The sequence below is a fragment of the Dromaius novaehollandiae genome, chromosome 33 (genome assembly GCF_036370855.1).
Source record: "Dromaius novaehollandiae isolate bDroNov1 chromosome 33, bDroNov1.hap1, whole genome shotgun sequence".
In the NCBI taxonomy this organism is placed as follows: Eukaryota; Metazoa; Chordata; class Aves; order Casuariiformes; family Dromaiidae; genus Dromaius; species Dromaius novaehollandiae.
The window spans coordinates 1,089,605-1,101,435 of record NC_088127.1 but is presented as its reverse complement, the minus strand read 5'-3'; the positions used below and the strand labels follow the sequence as shown (position 1 = coordinate 1,101,435).

At 64.0% G+C, this 11,831-nt stretch overlaps 2 protein-coding genes across 2 annotated transcripts; one reads left to right on the top strand and one right to left on the bottom strand.

The window, feature by feature from the left end:
* The first annotated feature begins 1,677 nt into the window (after positions 1-1,677).
* On the top strand, positions 1,678-8,003 carry BRME1 (break repair meiotic recombinase recruitment factor 1). Its single transcript, XM_064499256.1, has 6 exons — positions 1,678-2,588; positions 2,743-2,818; positions 3,860-5,371; positions 5,923-6,053; positions 6,652-6,747; positions 7,673-8,003. The coding sequence occupies exons 1-6, from the start codon at positions 2,524-2,526 to the stop codon at positions 7,815-7,817; spliced, it is 2,025 nt and encodes a 674-aa protein (XP_064355326.1). The 5' UTR covers positions 1,678-2,523; the 3' UTR covers positions 7,818-8,003.
* A 16-nt stretch (positions 8,004-8,019) lies between these two features.
* On the bottom strand, positions 8,020-9,431 carry NANOS3 (nanos C2HC-type zinc finger 3). Its single transcript, XM_064499257.1, has one exon. It carries the CDS (start codon positions 9,261-9,263, stop codon positions 8,919-8,921), a length of 345 nt encoding a protein of 114 aa, XP_064355327.1. The 5' UTR covers positions 9,264-9,431; the 3' UTR covers positions 8,020-8,918.
* Between the last annotated feature and the right edge of the window lie 2,400 nt (positions 9,432-11,831).

Sequence of the window (11,831 nt, the reverse complement as noted above, 5' to 3'; positions counted from 1 at the left end):
TTTCCCTCGAGTCTGGAGGGTGCGGGGGGCCCAGAGCGGTGCCCCGACGCCCTCTGTGAGGAGAAGGGCGGCTGGCACGGGAGCCCCGGCCGCGAGGGGCTGTGGGCGGCCGCCGCTCGATGCTTGCGGCTCTGTGGAGCGCGTAGGAGGGGCGCGGGTGGGCCTAAAATCCTCCCCACGCGTTAACCCGCCTGTGGGAAGAGCGCGATGAGAGGGGGAAGCGCTGGGACAAGTGGCCTGTGTCGCTGGCGTTTCCCACCTCGGGCACCGCAAAAAGCAGGTTGCCAGAGCGATGCATAGTTACATGACAGGAAACGCCCAGCTGAAGGCAAAGTAGTTTTTGAAGATGCCGTGAGGCCGATAGCTGAGCGCTCTTATCTTTTTCCCTCTCAGGAGAGCAGTAAGATGAGCAAAAGGAAGAGTGACCAGCAGTCAGGTAACACGAGCTCGCTGCCGCACGGGGACCGCGTCTGACGGACGCCAGCATCCCCTGTAAAGAGGCAGCCTAGCTGTCAGGGAGCCTAACCACGTTACTTCCAGTCCCACTCGTTATTCTTGGTAATAAGTGAGAGATCGCACATCCAAAACTAGCCAGGCCCTTAATTATTACGTAGGTGCTGCAACTGCAAACATTTCTCAGCGTGTGAGCAAACTGATGTCTAATGTCACCTTTAGCTCTTCCTTTCCCACCCCTGTTTCACCAAGGTCCCCCCAAATGGCCCTCTGTATTTCCACACTTCGCTGGTGCCCGCTACGAAAGCACCTGTGTGTAACGCTTTCCAGGCGGCTTTTATCCGAACGCAGCACAGCACCACCCAAACGGCATTTCAGCTCGCTACGACCCCGAGGAAAATGCCTCCCTAGGAAAACTCCCTAACTAACGGGTTAGTAGCCCCGTTTTGCAGATGGAAAAGCAGAGCATTTTCTCCCCAAGCTGCCGATGAGGCAGGGACCTGCTGAACCGTCCCTGCGCCAGCCGCTCCCGTCACTTTTTGTTGCTGCGGTGCTGCAGTAACTGCCGTGTGCGGCTCCGCGCTCGGCCTCCCTCCGGGGCAGCGGGAGTCCATCTGCCGCATGGCAAACCCCGTTTCTCCTCGTTTCGGAGCAGAGCAGGCAGCGCTCACCCCGCGCGGCCCTGCTGTCTCTCTTGATTGCAGCTATTCTTCCTCCGCGGCAGCTCGGGGGGGACCCTGGCACGGTGCCTCTTAGCGCGGTGGGTGATAAAGGGATGGGTTTGACGAGCTTTTCAGGTGGGATGCGCAATCTGCTTTGGAAACAGGCTCAAATTGGCGAGAGCTGCCAGAGCCTTTCCGCGCTGGCGGAGAGGGAGGAGGAGGAGGAGGAAGGTGCCTCGAAAGGGGCCGGCAGCGTCCGAGCCTCTCCCGGGGCCGGGCAAGAGTGGCAGCGCCGGCTCCCCGCGACGGGCTGCAAAGGCAACGGCTGCGGCTCCGCTTCTGCTACGCCACTGCGTGGAAGCGGAGAGCCACGGCGAGAGCCGCAGCCGAAGGGCGAGGAAACAAATCCGAACGCTAGTTTTTAAGGCTGCCTACGAAACTGCACCTTGCTCCCCCGAGCAGCACTCGACTAATGCGCCCAGACACCGAGTTTTGTCAAATTACGCTGCGCGGCGCCAGCAGCGAGCGATCTGCGCTGCTCCGCTCCTCGGGAGGCGGAGGATTGCCAGTGCTTCAGCTGGCGGCGTGCAGATGAAGCGTTGCGTCTCGTTTAGCACCGATTCTGATTAATAAAACACTGTTTTCTCCTAGAAAAGAGCGCTGGAGCTCGACCACTGTAATTAACTTTTCATGCTGGCGACGTACTCGAAGCTTCCCACAAACAAAGCGCACGAGGCCGCGCTGTCGCACGGGGCCGCGGTAACGCGGGGTTTCTTAGCGTTTCTCCCTTTTTTTTAATTTCTGTTCCTCGCCATCCACGCAGCGTCCTGCAGAGCGGCAGCCGTCTGCGGCCGCGCGGTTGGGACGAGCCACCACCGGGTGATCACTGCCCACAAAGACGAAATCTTCCTCATCTGCTACCGGTGTTTTTATGTTTAAAAGTCAGATTAATATTTTACAAAGGTGCCCCAGCGCCTCCCCTGAGGGCAGAACTTAGCGGGAGTCTGTGACAGGCCTTGTGTTGCTAGCGGATTTTAAAAGCTTCCTTATTTTGAGTGTTTTCCCAGGATTTAGTGATGGGAATCCGTGCAGGGCTGCACGGGCAGCCCCTTGGCCGGGGCGGGTAGCGCTTTGGGCTTCAGACAGGTTTTTTCACAGGTTTTGCTGAAAATGCTGCCTCTACTTGGCAGTTTACCAAGCATCTCTACAACGTTGCATCGCCTTCCTGCTCTGGTCACTCGCTGCCAGGGCTGTTTACTAACGGCTTTTTCCCCTAAAAGGAGGAGACGGCGACTGCTGTGTTTCCAAAACAAAAAGAAGTTGTAGGGAAGATGCCGAGGTGACAGACGGCTTAGACGCGACAGGGCCGGCTCAAACCACGGATTGCCAAGGAAAACCGAAGCCGACCATGGAAGGGGCGGAGGAGCGGGAGGAGAAGGACCAGGGAAGCCGGGAAGCAAATCCGCAGGGCAGGTAACGGAGTTTGCGCCGGAACATGGGTCTGTAGGGTGACACGACCCGTGGCGCTCGCGTCCCGTAAAACGGGGACGCGGCCAGTCAAGGTGGTTGGGACTTGCCCCAAAATAACACGAGCTAAAAGCACATGCTGCTGTTTTCTCTTTAACAGTTCAAACGGCGAAGGAAAGGAGAGCGCTCCGGAGCAAAGTCAGGCGAAGCAGCTCCCCTCTGCTCCCTCACCCCAGGTAAATCTGCTTTGCAGGTTCCGCCCATGTCTGCCAGGAGCCAGCGTTGCCCCCGACCCCCCGGGCAGCGTCTCGGCCTCCAGCTCCAAGAAACCCCCCGCAGCACAGCTACATTTGCTTTTATGTAGCTATTTTTCCCCTGTGGACAAATTCGGTTTAGCTGCTTGAGTGTTGCCGCCGTCTGGCCCTCAAATTGACACCCCAGGGCGCAGCAGCTTGGCAACATTTCTGGGACAATCACATGAGAAGAAATTGCACCTGAAAAAAGCGGGTTTAGCTGAGACCCCGCGTTCACTGCAGAGCCAAAGTGTGTTATTAAAATACACCTAGGTTAATCCGTTCTTACATGTAAAATAATGCACTTCAAACGTGTGCACTGCAGAAAGCATTGCCCCGAATGTCAGGTGTTCCACTTGTTCACCATTAAATCGAGGCAGAAAGCCTGTAAATGTAGCTTCAGGCCTGACATAACATTTTAAGCCTCTCGGGGAGGGTTCGCGGTGGGATTGTAAAGGGGGGTGAGGCCGCCCCTCGCGGCCTCTCCGTCGGTACCGAGCGCCGCCGAGGCGGGAGGAGGTGGCGCGGCGCCGGGAGGGAGCGTGACCGCTCTCCGCGCTCACCGCGACTGCGCTCGGCTGCAGAACGCGGCGGGGAAGTTTGTGCCGGTCTTCACGAGGCCGAAGGGGGCTGCGACGGGGAAGCCGAAGCGAAGCAGCGGCGTCGCTCCACGGAGCCGAACGCAGCAGGTAAAACAGCGCATCCCAGTTGGCCATCCTCCCCTGGACAGGGCTTTTAATAAACGGCTCGATTTAAGGCTGCTTCTTGTTGCCACGTCGCAGAACAGAGCCGTAAGCCCTGCTTTGTTGTGCCCTGCTGTATAAACGCGGCTTTTCTGAGAGCTCTCAAAGTTCAGTAGATGGTTCCTGTAAATTGTCTGGTGTTTATATACAAAAATGGAGTAAGCGCTGCAGTTTATAAACAAAAAAACCCAAAGCGGCTGTGTTTTAAGGCATTAACGATGCACGCACCTCATTATTCCAGGAAGCAGCAGACTGTAATCCCCCAAATTCGGGTATCGGTCCGGGATGGAAGCCGCCGGAGGCGACGACCCGGGAAGCGAGGTCCCAGGCGGAGGCGTCCGAACGGGCAAGTTCGACGGCGGCCGACACGGACGCGGGCGGCTCGGCGGCAGCTCCGGGGAGCGTCCGCGAGGAGCCGGACGAGCCTCCAACTTGCCGCAGGATGGAGACTATCAGCAACGGCCCTGAGGAAAACGTCGGCCTGGCAGAGCAGGGCGAGGGGGCGGCATCCCCTCCCCAGGACGAGCCCCGCGAGGAAGCGCCTGCGATCGAAGCCGCTTCCGTGTTTCCCGGTACTTCGGATAAGAGCAGCCGCCAGGACGGGAGCCTCCCTCCGGAGCTGGCTGAACGTCACCGTGACGAGGAAAGAAACGCTAACGACCGAGCTGAGGAGCGCGGCGAAGCCGGTCGCGACACGGGGCCGCTGCGCGCGGCCGGCGCCAGCGCGGAGCAAAGCAAACCCGACCGTGCGCCGGACGGCTGGGTTGAAGAAGCGGCAGGCAGTAAAGAGGGGAGCGGGGAGCAGCAAAGTGCTGAAACGGAGGGTGAAAAGGAAACGAGGGACGACGTAACCGCGTCTGCGTTAGGAAACGCTGCCGCGGCGGAGGAGGCCGGCGCTCCGGAGGCCGCCGGAGAGCGGAGCGGAGGCGCCGGGGCAGCTCGGCAGCGCAGCCCGCGCGCGGAGGGCAGTGCCGCTCGGCCGGCCGGCCTCCCGCCGGCTGCGGAGCCGAGGACGGCGGCGGATCTCTCCGAACCGGCACACGTGCGCACTCCCACGGCAGTTGGCCCGGGAGCCGAGGGCAGGAGTCACCCGCAGAGCCGCGAAACTTCGCTGCGTCCGACTTCCTACGAGGGAGAGGCGGAGAGGGGCGGAGGAGAGGCAGAGAGGGAAGGAATACCGTCGCCAGGGACCAGCTCCGCGTCCGAACCCGACTCTGCCGTCCCCATCCACGCGGATTCCATACGGAAGGAGAAACAAGATCTCCCAGAGGAACGGAAAGAAAATGGAAGCGAAAGAGCGCACGCGGGGCTCAGCGCCGGCGAGCCGCGTCTCGACGGGCTTGGAGAGAAACTGCCAGACGCGGAGCTCCCGCGAGGAAAGATCCAGATCCCGGAGGCAGAAGAGCAGCCGGCTCCCTGCTCCCGCGACCCGCTCGGCACGGAAAACGCCACGGAAGCGGCGCTTGCTGGAAAAACCCCGGAGCCCGTTCCCGCAGAACATGTTCTCACGCAACTGGAAACAGAAGCAGCGACGGCCGGTCGCGCCGAGGAAGCCGACGCTCCTTCAGATGACGGGAAACTGCTTTCCGCCGCGGATGCGGGTTTGCCCGGCGGCGTCCCTGCGGATACGGCCCCCGAGGACGAGCCCCGCTCGGCGGGGGGAGACGAGCTGCCTCCAGAATTAGAACCGCTGTCTGACGGCGATTCCCAGGCCGCCCTTAAAGACGGCAGCCCCGAACTTCCGCCGCAGCAGGTAATCGGAGCGGACGGGGATTGTCCAGTTGTGTTAAGCATAAACACCCGTTTTAGGGCAAAGTTAGGAACACGCGGCTTTTGGAGAAAAAATAGCGCTCACGGCGCAGCTGGCCAAGTCCGAGCGCACGGGGTTACGTAGGCGCCTCGGCGGCCTGAGCCTCTCCTCCCGGAGAATCCCAAAACGCGTGTTTCGGCCATGCTTCCCCCAAAACGCCCAAAGCAGTCGCGTGAGAATAACCCAAAGGAGACCAAAACCCCCCCACCCCCCCACCAAGCCCCTGCGCTGCCGTTTTGGGCTGCCCAGCTCGAAATGCTTTTGCGCGGGAGCCTGCCCGCGCCCCTTCTGTTCCCCAGCGCTGCCAGAGCCGCGCTCGCCATCGCCGCTAATCGCCCCGGGGATGCATCCCGGCGCGGTGCTAAGGCCGCGTGCAGCTCCACCAGGGAGCCGGAGCGGATCCGCTCCCTCCTAATTTTGGTCGGGTGGGGAACGACTCCCCGGGAGCCGGTTCTGCCCGCGTTCCCATGTCCCTGTCTTCTCCCCCCGCCCAGCCGTTCTCCGGTGATAACCAACGCGGCTCCCCCGCGCCCGCCAGCGAGCCGCGCGCCGGAGGAGGACGAGGCGGCCTCGAACACGCAGCGCCGGTCGTTAGCGCGAGCGGCCCAGACGAGCCGCAGCCCAGGTAGGCAGGTTTCCAGCTCCGCGCGCGGTCGCCGGTCGAGAAAGCCCGGGCGACGGCGAGGCCGTACGCGCAGGAGCCGTCAGCAGAGAGCGTTGGAAGAGTTTTAAGCAGAGAATCGCGCTTCGTCTACCTAAAATGTCCCTACGGTTTTAGACGGAGCGCTTGTTTTTCTTAATAATAAGTAAAGCCATGGGGGGGGATCCCTTCCGATGCACGGCGCTGTAATCATTGGGGGCTCTTTCCTGACGAAATAGCGAACGGGAGGAACTTCATTTTGTGTCTAAAACAGTGCTCCCGAGCAGAACCTCACCCCAGCGCTTCTGCGAGCAGGCAGCAATGTTTTGCAGTACCCGATACACCTGAAAAATAAGAACTTGACCTAAACCGGAGCAGCTGCTCCCCACGTGAAACGCACCCGGTTTCCATTCAGGCATTTTCATACCCGTTGCACTGTCGCGCAAAGGAATCTTAGACGGGAACTGAATCACATGTAAATATTTATGTACAAGGGACTCTTGGGAAGCGTAAAGCCCATTATTTTAAGTGAGAGGCGACCGACTTGGCGGTGAGGAATGTTCTGATTCTCCCTCTTTTTCAGCAGCGCCGAGGCGCCGGAGGGGCTTCACGCCCCCGCCCAGGAGGAGGATGCGACGGACGTCGTCTGCGGGCTGATCGCCGAGCTCTCGAGCCTCAAGTGAGAGCGGGCGGCGGGGAGGGCACCCGGGGCTTCGGAAGCAGCGACGTGCAGCCCGCGCGCCTCCCTTTGACCCCCAGTAACCGCGGGAAGCGGCGTTCCAGGTGGACGCCCCAAACGCAGCGGACGGCACGCGTCGTTCCCACCGCTCGCCTCGTTGCCCGGCTTTGCCGCCTGCCTTGTCAGCCGCGCGGCTGCTTCCGACCCAAGGACAGGCCGTTTTCTTCCCTAGAGGAGACGCAAATAGATAAAGCGCAGGTTTGACACCAGTTCGCTACCGAAGGGAATCGCAGTTTGTCCCCTGGTCGCTCCGCGTTTACTAATTAACCTGTGTTTAACAAACGTTTGTGGAAACGTAGGTTTCGCTTCCTGTCAGCCCGAGCAGCGACCGCTGCCGCGGTGTTTTACCCGGTAAAGACGACGGAAGGGGTTTCGCTTGTAGAGCCTGAGTTTTCTACCTAGGAATTTGAATAAGTGGGTAAACAGCTATAAAATTTAAAAACCAAAATCCCGGGAACATTGTTCACTGAGGAGTTAACGTCAGGCGCAGGAGCGGGCTCCTCCTCAGCCTGTTCTGCGGGAAGCTCTTTATTTGCCTGCTTCACCTGTTCGCACCTACTTAATCCAAATTCTTTGTAAACGTTTTGGAGAAAAACTCTGTGTAGAAAGTCCCCAGACCTCCCTTCCGCCTGAAGTGAGTCGCGATGGAGGGAAATGGCTTCCTGACAAGTGACCAACTAACAGCGCTATAAGCACAAAGCTTTTAAATAAATGGCTGTTATGCTTTTAAGTAAATCGCTACTTCTGCTTTTAAATAAATAGCTATTATGCTTTTAAATAAATAGCAGTTTATGCTCTCTGTCCTGAGGCTGCTGTATAAAGGGGCCGTAATTAACGCGAACCGCGTCGGTTTCGTCCCTCGCAGCCGCCTGATCATGAGCGCCCACAGGGACCTGGAGTCTTGGAGGAGGCTGAAGTACCGAAAAAGCAGGAGATTGGGGAAGTTTCCGCCCCCCCCCCGGGGGGCAGCGACCGCTTCCAGCGCTGCAAAGAAGTGGAAGGAGATGTAGGGCCGCGCGGGGGGCAGAGGCAGCGACGGCACCGCTCGATTCAACCGTTTATTAACGCAACAAACGCGAACGCGAACGCAGAACAGTGCTTGAACGGCGCAACCGAAAACCGGCAAATACAATAACTTCATATGTGTAACATATAAAATCTCTTTCAACCCGCACAGAAGTCGCGAAGTCGCTCTCTTTTCTCTGGAAGGAAAAGACAGCCCTGGCCACTCGCCCGATGTCGCGGCGAGTCGCTGACCCTCGTCACCGCCCTCAGGCCCCAGCGGGGGGGAAGCGGGTGTTCAGGGCTCCCAAAGCGGCCATGAAAGCACCGAGAAACGGTGCAAACGGCCAGAAACGGCCAGAAATGGCCAGAAACGGCCCAAGCGGCCAGAAACGGCCCAAACCAGCCAGAAACGGCCCAAGCCGGCCAGAAACGGCTGGAAACAGTGCAAATGGCCAGAAATGGCCCAAACAGACAGAAACGGCCCAAACAGACAGAAACGGCCCAAACTGGCCAGAAATGGCCCAAGCCGGCCAGAAACGGCCGGAAACAGTGCAAATGGCCAGAAATGGCCCAAACAGACAGAAACGGCCCAAACTGGCCAGAAACGGCCAGAAACAGCCCAAAAGGCCAGAAATGGCCCAAACAGCCAGAAACGGCCCAAACGGGCCGGTGCTCGCGTGGCGGCGGCTCTGCCGAGGTTCCTCCGGCGGAGCAGAGCGTGGTGGGATCGCGATGGCGGAGGTGTCGGACCCGCAGGGCGTCCCGCCGACCGAGCCGCGCTCGCTTCCCGGCGGGCGAGCGGATTTTTTAGCGGCAAACGCTGCTTTTTAGACCCGAACCCGACGCGCGACTCTGTTCCGAACCAAACAACCGAGGCGCTCCCGGACAGGGCTGTCCCGCGGCGACGGTCTCGACGGTGCTGTCGTTCCGGCGTGACTCCTCCGGCCGGCGGCGGACGAAGGCTGGACGTGGCGGCGCCCGTCGGAAGCCGGGATGCCGAAGGGGGAGCGCGTCCGGGCGGCGGCGGTCTCCGGGGATCGGCGTCTTCCCGGAAAAGCCGGACGACGTCCTCGGCGGCTCCTGGCGTCGCTCCGGCGCGGCGCGGCTTAGTCGCGCTGCCGCCCGCGCCCGTCCCCGCCGGGCGCCCGGGGGGGGCCGCCGCTGCGGTGGAGGGACCGCGGCGTGAGGCAGCGGTAGACGGAGGTGTAGCCGCGGGGGGTGAGGGGGCAGAAGCGGCGGGTGTGGGCGCTGTCCTGCGTGGCGCCGCACTGCGGGCACACGTAGTTGCGCAGCACCGGGCACTCCACGCGCCCGCCGGGGCCCCGCAGGTTGTGCGCCGTGTAGATGTGCCGCGACTCGCCGTTGTGCTTGCAGAAGGCGCACAGCGCCCGCGCCGCCCGCCGCTCCGGCCGCCCCAGCGCCGCCGCCAGCCCCAGGTAGTCGCGCCACATGTCGAACGCCCGGAAGGGCTCCGCGGGCCGCCGCGCCGGCGCCGCCCAGCCGAAGGGCGGGAGGAGGCCCGGCACGAAGACGGGGAAGCGGAGCGGCCCCCCCGGCTCGCCCCGCGGCGGGGGCTGCACGGCCCCGGCGCCCGGCGGCCCCTCGGCGGCCTCGTGCTGCAGAGCGGCGGCTTCGCGGTGCAGAGCGGCGGCTTCTTGGTGCAGAGCGGCGGCTTTGCGGTGCAAGGCCGCGGCCCCCCAGCCCCGCTGCGGCCCCCCCGGCTCGTCCGCAGCCCCCCAGCCTCGCGGCGGCCCCCCCGGCTCGCTGCAGCCTCCCTGTCCCGGCTGCGGCCCCCCCGGCTCGTCTGCAGCCGCTGCGGCCGCCCAGCCGTGCTGCGGCCCCCCCGGCTCGTCTGCAGCCGCTGCGGCCCCCCAGACCCGCTGCGGCCCCCCCGGCTTGTCTGCAGCCGCTGCGGCCCCCCAGACCCGCTGCGGCCCCCCCGGCTCATCTGCAGGCGCTGCGGCCCCCCAGATCCGCTGCAGCCCCCCCGGCTCATCTGCAGCCGCTGCGGCCCCCCAGATCCGCTGCAGCCCCCCCGTCTCATCTGCAGCCGCTGCGGCCCCCCAGATCCGCTGCAGCCCCCCCGTCTCGTCTGCAGCCGCTGCGGCCCCCCAGATCCGCTGCAGCCCCCCTGTCTCGTCTGCAGCTGCCGCGGCCCCCCAGGCCCACTGCAGCCCCCCCAGCTCGTCCGCAGCCGCCGCGGCCCCCCAGGCCCACTGCAGCCCCCCCACCTCGCTGCAGCCTCCCTGTCCCGTCTGCAGCCCCCCCATCTCGTCCGCAGCCGCTGCGGCCCCCCAGGCCCACTGCAGCCCCCCCAGCTCCTCCGCAGCCCCCCAGCCCCGCTGCGGCCCCCCGGCCTGGCTGCAGCCTCCCTGTCCCGTCTGCAGCCCCCCCGGCTCCTCTGCAGCCGCTGCGGCCTCCTGCTCCATCTGCAGCCCCCCCGCCCCGCCGCAGCCCCCCCGCCCAGTCCGCAGCCCCCCCGCCCCGCCGCAGCCTCCCGTCCCGTCCCGTCCCGTCCCGGCCGCAGCCGCCGCCGCCGCCCGCCCCGTCTGCCCCGGCCGCCGCCCCGCCCGCTGCCTTCGCCCCGACGGCCGGCCCCGCTCCGCCCCCCCGGCCCCCCCCCGCGCCCCGGGGGGCAGCGGCGGCTCCCCGCGGCCCTCGCCCAGCGCCGCCGACGGCCGCAGCCGCGGGGGGGGCCGAGCTTCGCCGCGGGGGGGGCCGAGCTTCACGGCGGGGGGGGCCGAGCTTCGCCGCGGCCAGCGGCTCTGAGCCGGGGGGGGCGGCAGGACAGAGGGACGGAGCGACCCCCCCGCGCCCCCCCCCCAGCCGCCGCCGATCCCGGAGGAAGAGGCGTCTCTCACCTCTCGGCTGCTGGGACACGGCTCCGCGCTGCTGAGCCCGGTGCCGAGCCCTGCCGGGAGCCCGGGAGCGCCGGGTGCGGAGGCCCCGCTCGGATCCAGAGGCCCAGTTTGGATCCGGAAGCCTGGTTCGGATCCGGAGACCCCGTTCGGATCCGGACGCCCCATTCGGAGGCAGAAGCCCCATTCGGATCCGGAGGCCCCACTCGGATGCAGAAGCCCGGTTTGGACCCGGAGGCCCCAATTCAGATCCGGACACCCCATTCGGGCCTGGAGGCCCCGCTCGGATGCCGAAGCCTGATTCGGATCCGGAGGCCGATTCGGATCAGTGTCACAACCCGCCGGCACCCGCGAGCGTTGACTGCAACTCTTGGGGCTGGCGCGAGCCCGGCATCGGCACCGGCATCGGCACCGGCTCAGGTGCCGGCATGGAGACGCCCACGGCCGCGCTCCTCTCCAAGTGCCGGGGTGGAACGGAGCTTCCCAAGCGGGAGCTGCTCCGAGGAAAAGCGCCGGCCTTCCCGAATAACCGCCCTGCTCAGAGGTTATCCCAAAAAAGGGGGTTTCTCACCCGGGGAAGCCGTGGCCGAAATCCCGGTTCCGTAACGGAAACCCCGGTTATTCCTCGGAGAGGAGCCGGAGGATTCCCGGGGGATTCACTGCCCCAGCGCCGCCAAATCCCAAATCCCCCCCAAAGGGGACACAAAGGGGACACAAAGGGGACGCCAGCCCGTCCGGCGAGCGCAGGGATTCCTCCCCGGATCCTTCCCGGGGGGAAACCGAGGGCCGCCCGGAGAAACGGGCTTTTCCGGGCAAACTGGGCCCGGAGCGGGCTTCGACCGGACGCGACCCCGGTGGGCGACGGGCGGAGTCGGCCCCATCCTTCGCAGCCCTCCGGACGCGATTTATCTATTTTTCCCCCCAAAATAAAACCTGAATGTTGGGTTTGTTTTTTTATAAAAAAGAGGGAACGGGAATTTACGGGCTGGAGGCGGAGGCGGTTTCCAGCCCTGCGGTGGGTCGGGAAAAGGGACGTTGGCGGCCGCCGCGGCTCGAGGGCGACACGCGGGGAAGCAGGGCTGGAAAACGGGGCTGGAAAACCGGGAGGTGACGGGAAGCGGAGCCCGAGGAGGAAAGCGCCGGAGCCGCCTTCCCGCCGGA